The sequence below is a fragment of the Crassostrea angulata genome, chromosome 3 (genome assembly GCF_025612915.1).
Source record: "Crassostrea angulata isolate pt1a10 chromosome 3, ASM2561291v2, whole genome shotgun sequence".
Taxonomy (NCBI): Eukaryota; Metazoa; Mollusca; class Bivalvia; order Ostreida; family Ostreidae; genus Magallana; species Magallana angulata.
The window spans coordinates 6,199,081-6,213,640 of record NC_069113.1 but is presented as its reverse complement, the minus strand read 5'-3'; the positions used below and the strand labels follow the sequence as shown (position 1 = coordinate 6,213,640).

General features: G+C 33.1%; 2 protein-coding genes across 2 annotated transcripts; one reads left to right on the top strand and one right to left on the bottom strand.

Annotated features, from left to right (window-relative positions):
* Positions 1–1,848: 1,848 nt before the first annotated feature.
* On the top strand, positions 1,849–2,896 carry LOC128177728 (succinate dehydrogenase assembly factor 4, mitochondrial-like). Its single transcript, XM_052844556.1, has 2 exons — positions 1,849–2,004; positions 2,363–2,896. Exons 1-2 carry the CDS (start codon positions 1,965–1,967, stop codon positions 2,647–2,649), a joined length of 327 nt encoding a protein of 108 aa, XP_052700516.1. The 5' UTR covers positions 1,849–1,964; the 3' UTR covers positions 2,650–2,896.
* A 477-nt stretch (positions 2,897–3,373) lies between these two features.
* LOC128177727 (nuclear cap-binding protein subunit 1-like) lies at positions 3,374–12,956 on the bottom strand. The gene is made up of 23 exons (XM_052844555.1): positions 12,824–12,956; positions 12,126–12,217; positions 11,854–11,954; positions 11,522–11,606; positions 10,820–10,891; positions 10,370–10,477; positions 10,078–10,125; positions 9,317–9,390; positions 9,006–9,075; positions 8,580–8,795; positions 8,057–8,154; positions 7,666–7,729; positions 7,462–7,572; positions 7,215–7,279; positions 6,954–7,091; positions 5,897–6,120; positions 5,456–5,555; positions 5,200–5,293; positions 4,914–5,017; positions 4,695–4,809; positions 4,337–4,462; positions 4,042–4,155; positions 3,374–3,945 (listed from the first exon to the last, which is right to left on the bottom strand). Exons 1-23 carry the CDS (start codon positions 12,861–12,863, stop codon positions 3,832–3,834), a joined length of 2,373 nt encoding a protein of 790 aa, XP_052700515.1. The 5' UTR covers positions 12,864–12,956; the 3' UTR covers positions 3,374–3,831.
* Positions 12,957–14,560: the final 1,604 nt, after the last annotated feature.

The following is a 14,560-nucleotide window of genomic DNA, read 5'->3' as shown; positions in this document are numbered from 1 at the left end:
GGACCGAGCAAGAATATTCCAAAGCGTCGCGTAAATACTAGGCGAAAAGACAGACATCCCATTTATACGAGCAAATGGAGCCCACACCTGATATCGATATGTGAATCACATAATGGGGGGGGGGGGGGGGGGTACCAATGTTTCATAAACAGTACTCAAAGCAACTGGTCAATAAGATTACAACAAATGATGTTTCATTTTCTGTATTATTATAAACTGTTAAAATAATATACTAATCAATCTTTGTTGCGTTCAGATCTAAAACAATCGAAGAAGTAGTAGGTGGTGCGTTAGCAATTATGCCTAGTGTATACCCGTGTATTCTGTATAAAATTTAACGAGCTCATGAATACTTTTAATGTAGAAAAACTAAAAAACTTGTCAATATTTATTAAGAAAATTTTCAAAGTCTGTTCTTCCAGAAACCAACTTTAACAACCTATTGTATTGTGATTTTAACTTTTTTTTTTTGTCATTATTACTTCTACTGTACATGTGATTCTTGACTGTATTCGTGTACATTTGTATATACATGTACTGATTTTGAACCTCAAATACCAGTGAACTGGTCTTGAGCGAATAAAGAATTGAATTGAATTGAATTGTGTGTTCAAGCGAAGAGTGATTTCTTGTCAATGAGATGGTTTCACACCTTTGTGTAAAACAGTTGGGACTTAACTTAAATACAATTTACTTTGACAGTCACAGAACGTTGAAAAAGGTGAAGGGGCGGTTACGAAAAACTTTATTTGCAGCTGATACTATATTTGTGTTGTACAAGCTTCATATTGAACACACATAAAATTATATCAATATAATTAAGTATTTTGAGGGTTGAGTAAAATTTTCATATCATGCCGGTGACCGTAGGTAAACGTTCTCAGTGTAGCATGTGCCTGTCACGGACTATGTTAATTGTCTTAAGCGTCGAGAAACTGCCGTAAAACGAGCAACAAACTGATATGGATTAAAAACATTTATGTAGTTGGAACTGTTTGAAATCATTATAAAAATCGAAAAATGATATTCTATAGTTCTTACCCTCTCCTTCATTTAGATTATACAATAATTTTTTAAATAATAGTTATATCCAGTTACATGAAAATTATCACGGGTGCAGATAATTCGATCTTTAATTAAAATTTCTTTAAAATAATTGACAAGGAGTTTTAAAGACGTGCATTAAATACGTAATCATTTTAAGTGAAATGAAAACAATACATCAGACATGACCAGTATAGAGTGACTCTTATTGTTAGGTGGCCGTCTTATTGTCTAATAATAGCGTACAGGTAAAAATCGCTGATCACTTGTCCAATGATAGGTCACACCGCCACGGTTTAAACATGACTGCAGCGAGGACCGCGATGGTGTAACGCGGAAAGGATTAAACAACCGTGGGGGGAGCGCGGTTAAATACGGGATCCGCGTTGACGGTACTGTACATCTATTATAGTACCACAGAAGTTCGAATTTTTATCAATAAAGCCAAAAAACTTACTGTACTGACTGAACCATAAGCTATGCTTAAGCATAGCTATGCTTACACATAGCTCATGGTTCAGTCAATAAATTAAGTTTTTTGGCTTTATTGATGAAAAAAGAATCGAACTCCTGTGTTAGTACAGCCGACAAATGAGTCCAATGCGTTCCATTCCTTTTTTTTTATGGGGGGGGGGGGGGGGGGGGGGTGTTGCTTTTCACATGAAATTAACGTGCGCTTAAGTAACCCTTATCATTTTATTTTATAAACTATTTAGTTCTTTTTTTTCAACGTATTTGCCTTTGATCAAATAAACATATTATAGTAAAATTGATGTTAAAGCAGATAAGCTAGCGTGTTAGGGGTCGAAACAGTTGGACTACGATTTAACAAATACCTACTTTTGGTTTTAACATTTGCTATTTTCAATTTCATTCAATTAGAGGTTACACAAGACTTAAGACGTTAAGTTCGAAGAAGGATGTCAGCGGTCACAAAGGTTATAGCCCAGCGGTTTTACGGTGAGGTTTTATTTTTTAAAATGACTTTGGAATATATTGAAACTCATAAACAGTTGCAGGATGAGTTCTGAAAATGTGATTCAAACTTTGTCAAACCAAGCTTTGGTCCAAAGCTGGGTTTAATACGCAATTTTACAGCTTTTTGTGACGAACGTTACGGCTGCATCGTTTTGATCCCTCTTTTATCTTTAATGTCAAGTCGGAACAAATTGAAAACAATCAAAAAATTGAATAGTTCACAAGTTTAAACTGTGCAGTAGTTTGTACTTTTCCCAAAATAGTTATCAATTTGCTTCTTACATATAACTAAAACAATTTAGAAAGTTGGCGATTTATGGAATCTATTTCTTTCTTTTAGGTGTACTTAACCCAGGAAAGTCAGGAATATCTTGGTCAGTGTATCGTAATCATTCAGATGAAGGGAAAAGCAAGCGTAAAAAGGGGAAAACTCCTGCTGGAAAGTTTGATGATCCTCGCCAGGAACTAGAGACGGAGGAGGTGGTGAACATGACAGTTGAACAGGAACCTCTAGAGAGGTTCCCTGATGACAAGAACCCAGTCACTGGGGAAATCGGAGGTCCCAGGGGACCTGAACCTACTCGTTATGGTGACTGGGAAAGAAAGGGGCGTGTGACAGACTTTTGAACAATAATGCAATATTCAGAGCACATTAATAGCAGTGTCTTTCATTTTTGGTGGATCTGAACTGTGTTTTGATAACCACAAGTCACCACTTCTTCTGATCAATATTTATATGAGATTGATTTTCTTTGTTTGATATAGCTCTTCGTGTGTTTTCGCAAGAATGGAACCCTGTACATATCAAATATGTTTTCAGGTACATGTATATTACCATATATGTTTTTTATTAAAGGAAGGTTTAAAAATTACAGTGAAGATTTGTTGTGCCTGTAAGACAAGTTATAGGGGTGAAACTGTTTCATTGAACTGTCCGGAACCAATAATTATTTGAGTCATATGATGTTACCACTACCTGACAGCATTTTCATTAGTCATTAAATTTCATACTACCAACTGATAACAAAATTTCATTTTTCTTAGTTATATAGATGACAGTAAATGCCTTATTTTATATGAGTATACAATTCTGCAATTTTGCTGTTTTGTATATATCAAATAGTGAGATTATAAAATCGCAATCACCAATTTTTTGTTATAATTTCATATAGTTCAAAACTGTCTGAAAAGTACTAATATAGTGAGATTTTAAAATCAGTGAGGGTTTCTTCTTGTGATTTTACACTGAAATTACTTCCTTGCGTTTACTTACGGATATACAGTATTTTCAGGAACAACCAATTTGCTTTTACTTCAACTTTATTAAGCAAACAAAAGAAAATGGAAGAGTTTTCATGATATAAAATGAATTTATTGATATATTTTTGACATTGTTTCAAATGCTGCACTTACAAATTTTAATGTATTTAATGAAATTTAGTAGTAAAAAGCATGGAAGTTGATTTATATATAACATCTTTTAAAATCTTCCTTATCAAGTATCATGACAGTGTTTAACACATATTCCATGGGAGACAGCAAATTACATGTACATGTACTGCCTTTCGATATTTGTACATGTATTTTGAAATAAGCCTCAAAGTTGTTGGACAGCAACCAATTTGTAAATGTACATTAACTTTATATCATTCATCAGAAGAAATCCATGTTTTAATTCCTGATTTACAATGATGTCTTGAAGCAGGAAAATATGATAATCTACGAAATTTTAATATTCATTCACAAATCCATAATCGAGGAATAACCACATTATTCATCATTTCTTGTTGCAAAGATACCATGGCCAAGTTATGAACGAAGGGCACAAAACTGTTGGAATATTTCCAAAATATGAAAGTCAATGTCACTTGTAAATAAAAGAGACTCCAGGGTGCTGATGTATCTAAAAACCAATTCATGGTGCTGAAATAGAAGCAATGCACAGGGTTTAACAGTGTTTAAAAATTCAAACTTTTTGCACAGTAATGAACATTTTCTAGTTTTGAAGAAGATACATACCAGTAAAAAGATTTGTTGCAATCGTTCAATTACCCATTTGTACCAAGGTGTATTGTAATCAATGCTGTTTCCTTCACACTTTGCCAAATGGTCCGTCAAAATCATTATGAATCTCTGTCAAAGACAATATGCCATATCAGCATGGAGAAAAGAAACATGGTTTAAAGTTATTTCACTCAGAAACAAATACACTGTATTTTGTTCTGAACATTAACTATCACAGTATAGGTATATCATAACTTTTATTTGCATGATTTTTTTTAAATCCTGTTAATTATTTCAAGTTCCTTCATACCTGAAATATGATCAGGAACAAGCGTTTTTGTTGGTTCTGAGCTGCCTCAAGCCTCTCTTCCATTCTCTCTATGATGTCATCAGTAGGAATCTCCTCATCTTCATCATCCATCAAACCATCTGCTTGCTGCAATAAATGTAAACCAACTTTAATATTCTGTGTTTCCTGAATATGAAAATTCTCATGTACTACAACAATATATACCTGGTACAATGCTGTGTATTTTGGGCTAGTTAAACATAAAATTAGAGCTTCCATTTCCTCACCCCTTAATATTATGGTCTTTAAAATGACACTTTTTCAACATACCCTTTTTTCCTGAACATTGAGGTTTAAATCAAAATAATCTTTTTTTAACCTTTCTCTTGGCTGCATCCAGTTTATCCTTGGCATCCTCCACGTCTTGTTGTAGTTTGTCTACTTGCTTACTCATCTTCCTAATTGTTGCATGCATGATCTCCCAAACATAAAATCTGCCAGAAGATGTAAACATCTAAAGTACATGTTCATGTAAAGACCCATAGGTTGTTATATCTCTTAGATAAAAGTTGTAAAACTTAGTAAAAATCTATTATACTTTGTAAACTCTGGCTGCATTTCACTGGAAAACAACCAATTAGCAACAGCTGATGGCTCCACAATCTGGGTCTTCAGTAATTTATCAACAAGCACTACCATCATCTATAACAAAATAATCAAGACTGTTCACATGGACAGGGGTACATGCCACAATTTTGTATTCACTTCAGCAATATGCAGATAGTGTGAAAAAATGGACTGATATCAATTAAGATTTGTCACAGCTTGAATGTTTCCTACTGGTGTACATCTTCAGAATTGACAGGTAGGTGTGGAAGTTTTACCTGTTGATGTGAGCTCCAGACCTCAAACATTGTACGAAGTAACCAGATCTGTCCCTCCTCTGTGTCAGCTAGAAGCTTCAAAATGTGATGGAATCTATAGACAAAGTAACGGAATTAACATTATGATCTCTATATCATCCGCAATTACTTTTGATAAATTAGTTCAGGTTAATTCAATTTATCAACCATGATGTTTTTACAAAGATATCAGTCATTGATTAGCATTTATAGGAAGTGGTATTTCTTGTGTTCTTACTTGGCTATGGCTGCAAATGAATGACTGAAAGATTTGTTGCCGAGATGAAGTAAGACGGAGACAAAGACATCAATCCTGAGTGGATGATAGGTGGGGTCACCTGGAAAAAAATCATTATAATAGTCAAATCATTAAAATACTTGATAAATATGAAACCCTCATCTATTCCCAGTACATGGTAGGTGGGGTCACCTGAAAAATAATTATAGTCAAATGATTAAATACTTGATAAATATAAAACCCTCATCTATTACATGATGGTCTGATGCTTGATTTTTAAGCATGGCAATTATTATTTAAAAGGGGCAGGGCAAAAATATATATTGTTTATGAACTAATATTGAAATAATATTTTGTAGCATTTCCAATCATGTACACTGTAGTTTAGAGACTATACACCAAGGTTCCACAGCTGTTAACAGGACGATCATGTTGACTTACTCTCTTCCTCACTCAGAGGGTTGGGGAGATCCTTGAGCAGCACCATGGCTTCCTCGGGGGTACACTTGGACTTGATGGCGGAGATCAGCTGATGGGCCACCATGGTCCCCGGCATGGACCCCGCCCCCTCCTTCTCATACTTGAACTCAGAGTGAGGCTTCTCAGGGATCAAGGCTTCAAAGCTCTCTGGCACTGTTTCGACCATTCTCTGGTGGTATGATAATCTGCAATGCATGCATGTAAAATAAAATCAAACATAATTCATTACATTGTGCATGTTCAAGTTACCAGCCGTAAAAATTCTTCATGATCCAGATAATTGCAAAATTTAATGACTGAAGCTGAATAAAAATATGATAATAAATATTAACAGTTCCCAGTGTAATTAAAATCTTGAACATAACTACCGGTATACTATAAAAACATCAAAGGACTAAGTGCGGTTTTATGCAATTTTTGCCCCCCAAAATCAAAGTTTTAGAAAGAGCTTTAAAATAAGGTGAAAGATAGTTAAAATCATATTGAAAATAAACGTGTAAAAGATTATCACCACAGTGACGTCATAATGTAGAAATGACGTCATGAATATTGCATTATTTTGATAAATTGGTGTTTTGTAGCAAAATATGGGTGTTTTCCGATGGTTTTTCGACTGGGAAACATCGAGCGCAGGCTTGCTTAAGTACCATTTTTTAGTATAATATGTATAACTATCTGAAGAAAAACATATGTTAAAATCGCACTTGAGCAGACCTGCGCTCTATACTTCCGAATGCAAAATATAGAGCAAAAATGAGACTATCTTCATTTGTTTGCAAATTTGCGGGAATTAGGTCATTTAAGTGACGTCATAGATAAACAGCAAGTGAGCAATGATGACTAAAATCAAGATTAAAGTTATAGGCATCCTCTATACAATGATTTGTGAAGATTTCTTTTTAATACGATACTATTTAAAAATTGGTTGAAATCGGGGGCAGATATTTGACCATACCGCACATAGTCCTTTTAAATTCAACATATAAGAGGTGAGTACAACAAAACTATGTCTTTATACCTCATGGCTTTGAGAAGCACTTCCTTCACAAACTTTGGTTTGGGTAACTCTGGGTCCATCTGACAACAGGTGGACCAGTCATCCCAGCTCCAGCGGAACTGGAAGTTACTCAAGTGGTAGGCAAACCAATTAGAAAATCTAGGGAGAATAATCAAATATTTGTTTAATATCAATATCACCTCAGTTTAACAGTATCCCATTTACTGGCTAACCTATTTATAAATGTATAAGAATAACACCATCTGATCTAGATTTACATACCTCTCAATACAAGTCACATTCATGGTGTCAATTCTCTCATACAACATTTCTGTGGCTTGAGCTAACTATGACGGTTAAGAAAATAAAAAAAAAAGTCATTCATACGTAATATTCCACACAAAGTTTTCTCTTACTGAGTCAGACCACTTGCTGGTATCTGTATTTTCAATACCGTAACTTCTACTTTTACTGTAGAATTATTTACTATGTTTTGTGACAAAATAATGCAACTCTGTTACAAGGATACGACTTGGGGCATGGATCCTGGCTGTAGTTTACAGAGTTCAATCAGTAGGGAGCCATAGAAGATCTCTAGGTAGGGGGGCACTGGCAGTAGAAACAGCTGAGAAAACATCACCTGTAAAACACACCCCAGAAATGTATTGCACATCATACAGAGTAAATATAAAATATATAAGCAATAAGATAAATGGACAAGTGTAGGTCATACCTCTACAATCATGTAATTCAGGGGAATCTTGTTCTTAGAAGGAAAGCTGAGTAATGCTGCAGCACTAAAATAATAAGAATAAAACTGCTTATCTCACAAACACATGTACAATGTACATTACAAATCACAATGCTTTTGTAAATTATAATACATTTAGCAACATGGCTGACATACAAAGCTCAAAATTTACATTTGACAATAAGTTTGAAATTTACATCGTACTGTTAACGTACATAAATTAAAACACTTGAAATTTATTGCAAACATTCTCATGCATTCATAGTTTAGCTTACTCATTAATTAGCAGATCAAATCTAAGCTTCTTTTGTATCAATATGTATCATTTACATGTACATGTACTAATACGTGTATATCTTTTAGAATGACTTACCAATCCTTGCGCTCTGTAAAGTTTGTACGGAGTATCCTGTCAATCTGTTCCTCAATCAAGTATCTCTCAATGGAGTGGCTCCCGGGTAACACAGGACCCTGAAATAAAAGAACACTCCATCTTAAGAACCAAGACCTAGTATGATATCATTTACTGATTCACACTTAGTATAAATAAAACATTGCACTGACAACTCTTCCAAAACTTTTGCAGTTTTTACTGGACAATAAATTGGAATAAAGTATATTTTACTTTAAACAATTAACGGTAACCATTTTTTTGCTGCACCAATTTTTTTCACAGACACTTACATATGAATAATTTAAGACAAAAACAAAAACAGCAAAATGTTTTCTTCACTGACAAAGAGTAAAAAATCCTAACCACTTCAGGAGGGTATTTCTGTCTAGTAATTACAGTACTACAGGGGATGTCATGGAACAGAAGTTGAAATACATATACATGTGTCTAAATATGGGAACCATTTGCCAACATTCAAGTGATTCTGTCAACAAGCCCCTACCTCAGGTACATCTGTGTAGTCAAACATCCTAAAGACGACCCTGGGGAGGGGGTAGGTAGTTTCTTCGTTGTGTGAGGGGGGTATAATCTGGGGAAGAGTGTGCTGCAAAGCCTCACATAACACTCCATCAAAGGCCAGGTACGGCCGCACTATTTGTTTCTCTGACCATTTGTTGGCCCTCAGATTCTTGATTTGGGCCCAGAGGCAATCCAGATACTAAAGAGGAAGAGAAAAATATCTCAATAAGCCTGTTTTTAAATATATTTCATTCACGATGAATGAGCAATAGGAAAAAATAATTACAACCAACCATACCGAACCAAAGACAAACATGTTATTTTAAAGTAGTTTAAAGACTTTTAAAGTTTGCCTCAGTGGTCAATCAAACAAGTACATGTATCACAACAAATGAAATAGCAAACAAACCTCCTCCTGGGGGTGAGGAAAATCAGATGTCCACACTCTCAGTGCCGGGACATGGATCTTTTGTCTCTTGCTGCAGGAATAAGATGTTGACAAGCAAACCAATTATTATATAATCTTAATATTCCACTGAGGAACCTTATTATAATATACTGTACATGTACGTTATGATGTGGAGAATATAATGTCTTGTTTCAGCCTAATACAATCAAAAGAAATTTTCACCTGATTAAAATACCTCAGTATACTCTCTTAAATTTTTTTTCTACTTTTAACTCTTAAAAACAAAATTTCCTGAGGTTACATGTACAAACCTGATATAGTTGTCAATGGTTGATAGGAGTTTGTTGAATTCAGCTTCTTTCTTTTCATGCAGTTCTTTAGCAACCTACAGCACAAAAATCCATTTCACCAAGAAAACAGAACTATTTTTACCAGAATACTTATCACTGCATTATCGTAATGGTCAATTAAGGTATTCAATGTATAACGACCACATTTTGTACCTAATAAATGAGTGGTCCGATGTTTTTAACAATGATATCATTTTGAAAGTGTTATCAAATAAAAATACTCCACCAAAGGAATTTTCAAAATTTTGATTATGGTCCAACTAATTACACCTTGAATATTGCATTGAAGTTTATGGGCAACGCATGTTTTATTAAGATATTGTAAAAAGTAACTTAAAAGTCGTAAAACTCTTTTAGTTAATACATGCATAAACTTTCTCTTTATTAAAATATGAAATAAAATAAATCATTTACCGCAGATATTTCGACAAAATTAAGATTTTCTTTTTTTCATCAAGGGGAGATAACTCGGTAAAAAAAATTAAGGTGCAAAATGACAGGGTTCTTATATATTGTCAGTCATGTAAATTTGGTTCATTTCACTTTCATAGTTATCTAGCAATACATATTTAACTAGTTTAAAATGATTTAAAATTGTTCAATATCCCTTCATTATACATTGAATACCTTAAATTTCACCATTATTCATATATCCTTATTCATTATTTAATCATTACTCTTACAACAACATGTACTAGAATATTACATGACTTGTTACTTACCCAGGGTAGGGCGGACATTACTGCATACACATACCAATCAGATCGCACCTGTTCACAAAATCAAGGTGTAACAGGTGAAGAAATCAAAGAATCAAGGTAAAATATACAAAGTTCATTTGTTATCACTTATGTACAATTACTAATATACAAAATGATTTAAAATGTAATTTTCTGTAATATCATTTTTTAAATAATGATGACTCAAAAGCATAAAAACAATAGCTTGTTTTATTTTAAATTGAGACATATTTTTTAAGATAAATATTTAAATAGGGATGGCTTGCTCATTTACCTGAGGAATGTTGTCCTCCAGTGTTACTTCTATGAAGTTGTCGAACATGGAGAGGAGGGAACCAGCTACAATTACGTGACAGTTAACACAATCAGCTAAAAATCGAACCTGCAAAATAAGAGAGAACACATCATTTCTAACAAAAATATGATTGAAATTTAGTTTACCCAAGTTACATGTATCTTTGACCTTGAACCAACATTCTAAGGTTCAAAAATGGCCACAATGCATGAGTGTTAATGTACACATTCTCTTCATGGATGTTCCAAAGTCCCAAACAGTTCTGTTTGTATCTACCAGGTCATAATTATTGTTTAGATTTTAACCAAAGAATGAAAACAAAATTTTGAAGAAAAATCTAAATTTTTTGTTACCTTAATCAAATTCATTCATGGTAGTCACATGATTTTTTAACTTCTTACAAATGTTAGTGAAAAAAACAGTACTTACAATCAACTTTGCATTGTCATATTCTCCTGTCTTCAAGGATTCCTTTAGATTTCTTATTAGCATTTCTACAAACTGAAAAGAAAGTTAACTACAATAATATGATGGAGTATAACCTCTTATCTTCAAGTTTCAAGAATTCCTACAAAATTTCCAGAAATACAAGTGGTTTAAACTGGATTGCAATCATTCAGATGCTCAATATTGCATAATGTACCTATATATATAGTGAAGTCCTAGGGACCAATGGATTTACTTCGTTATATCCGTAATTCGTTATATCCGTATAACGAATTCGTAATAATAACAATAGCGAATTCACTATATACATGGTTTCTTTCATAAGCCTATAAGTTTTGTTAATTGGGGCTTAAAATAAAAATACATAACTTCGTTACCTTCTAATAATCGGATTGTGAATTGAAAAATATTTATGAAAATTAATTCATTCAAACTATTATATTAAATGGTAATGCAAACTTGTTTAACTGTAAAGAAATTTGTTATAAAAAGTGTTAAATTCTGTTTTTATTCACCTCTACGGGATTCAAAATGAGTTTGCTATATCCGTAAAAATTTTGGTAAGACTTGTTAACAATTTTACCGGGGACTCAAAAACTTCGCTATATCTGTGTTCGTACTAAGCGAGTTTTACTGTATAACATTAGAAGATATTTTTTCTCTAAAATTTTAAAGGTCACTTACTTCTCCACCACAGTTATAGTTCTTGGCATTCAGAAGTCCAACTAAAGTGGTATAGACGGCCATCTTTTCTGGAAGCTTAACAACACTGCAAGTAAAATTTTATACATCATAAATGCTAGCAAAAAGAGAAAGCAACAAAAAATTAACATGAATAATTTGCAGCTTTGTACTGTTATTGTCTTTTTTAATCAGCTTGTCATCTCCTAATTAAAATTTTCAGATTATAGTCTTATACATTTCCTTTTCATCCTCTAATGCTTATTCTGGTTTGATATAAAAAAAACCCAAACAATTGTATGGAAATTGCTCATCACATTCTATCAATTACTTACCATGAACATAAAATCCTCATTATCTTTGTTTTATAATTCGCCAAATCTGCCTCCAACACACTTGCTAGTCCTTCCAAGTTACTTTCCAGAGAAGAAGTACTCTATGAAAGATCAATATACATGTATTTGAATGTTACCTTACCTACAGGCAAAACTACATATTATAATATTGTGTCATGTTATTTCAAGACTGAAGTGATATTAAGAGCAGTGTAAAAATCCAAATATATACAAAGGTGGAGAGGATAACTCTAAGGTTTATGGTAATTTACCTTTTCTCCTACTCGTGTAATGAGGGATTCCAGTCTTTCTTCAATGTCTATATTCTCTGATCCCCTTCTGCGCTTTCTTGCAGAATGACCAACTAAAGAGATATCGATGACAATTACATTAGCAGTATTGCATCTCCACTGAATTAAATATACCAGTTTTTGCTCACAGGAAGCCCTAACTCAGTTACAATAGAATCAGAAACACTACAATATTCCTTTTTTTATATATCGCAATGGGTCTAAACAAAGTTCCATAACTAATCACAAAAGATAAGCTGAGGGCCATAGAGACCGAAATTTAAAAGAGAAAGTTGAATTTTTCTCCATCCAACAATCACAGTCTGTATAAGTGAATGATAAAGTTATAATAATAATCAAAATAACTTCAAAGAAAGTAATGGCCATAGGGCAATGGTATACAATAAGCAGTAATTTGGTAGAATCTGATCTGTACATTCTGTTTAATTTTTTTAACAGGTAAGACCTTTTGAAAAGGTTTTTTCCACGTTGCATGCAAAATATGAATAACATTCATCAATAAATTCCTTAAATAGGAAAAATAAAATAAAAATCATATGAGACTGAGGGTGAAATTTCTACAATAGCAATTGTGAATAATTTGTCTGCATTTTCTCGTAAATTTTCGTTTAGTTGTATCCTTTTTATAACAATACAAATGTCACACTATTTGCAGTTACCGTCTTCCTCATCGCTGGAGTCTCTTCGACGACGAGACATTCTGCAAATTCAGTCAAAGAGAATCAACCGGCAAATAAAAGAACAATCTTAAGCAGCAACGCTTCTTGGGTTTTGATGTTTTGTATTTCAGGGATGCCGAGCCCGATCACGTATCAATTTCTGACAAAGATAACTCGTACCCAATATGCATCAAGAAATTGCATAAGAAGATTTAAACAAAAAATCTACATGAAGTCGATAAATTGTTTGGATCCTCAGATATTAATGAATATTCAATGATAAATTAAAATGTGATGTAAAATCACTGGACTTAAGGACGTTGGATCCTGTGATGTTTTTTTCTCAAGTATTTTTTTAACATGTACACACATATCTAAACCAAAACTCAAAACAAAATTTTGGGGACTATATGCTCCTTTCGATGCTACGATGTATGTTATATGACCTTTCTGCACTGAAAGTGCAAATTGCACATAAATCGTTTCCCCTCTATAATTTTTTTTTTATCGAAATGAACCATGGTATTAAATACAAATTTATATTATTTAGAATTAATAAAATTAAAATTATCATAATGAAAAAGTCTGCAATTTCTTCACCTAATTGATAATTTGACCTTTTTGCACTGAAAAATCACTATTTTTATTCATAAACGATTCAACATGCAATTAAATATCGCATAGCCCCCTAACTCCGTCACTACCCTAACTCCGTCACTTTCGGGAAACTCCTCGCCGTTTGAAATCAAGTGCGATTATGACGTCATTTTTTGCATGTCAAAAATCTTCAATAAAATGTCAACAATTTACAACGGTTAAATTTAAGAGTGTGTTCAAACATAACAAAATTACACCTTGTTCATTTTATGTAGCAATAATTGCGTGAAATCAGTTAACACCTTTTCACAGGTGCACTAAAATAACGATATTTCTGACACGCGGGCCCATTTGATTATTTACGGTGGTCAGTCATTTTCAGAGAGGTCAAGACGAAACATTTCACATGTAATTTAATTTTTATTCAGGTTGTTAATACATTTTTTTCAGTCCGCAATATCGTTTATGCACTACACTTGATGATAACGTCAAATCGCTCATGCCGTAATTTTTGCCTTATACAGGGTTACAGATATATACGGTATGTCGGTATTTAGAATATGCTACATCTATTAAAAATGTAATAAATAAATAATATAATCATTAATATACTCATTATTGATATGATATATTTAAAATATATAAGGACAGAAATCAAACGGCATCCATACATTCTGAAAAGGTCATTGTGATTTTGTTACAACGGCCCATTTTTTTAATTCTGGCGATCATTTCACTTTGATGAAATGATATACAATTTAAATTGTATACACAGATTTTACTTATTATAACTTGGCCTAAATACAAGTTGAGTGTAAACTAAATTGTTAATGTGTCTTCTTTCCCTGGCGTATCATAGATCATGTGGGTGACGGACTTAGGTTCATAAGTTATGATAGTACGTGTGATACACGTCGTATTCAGAGGGCTTTTTTGAATAATAATAAAAATATTTTTGTTAATAATTTTATAAATTATAACGTTTCAGGTTATATTTAGTGATTGCAAATGATAAAACCCGCAAAAAATAATTTGCAGAGAAACGCGGAATGTTTTCTGCTTATGGTGACGGAGTTTGGGTACTCGGGGATAATTTAAAAGTCTAAAACCTTTTCTCAAATTATGACAGTCTTGTCAAAA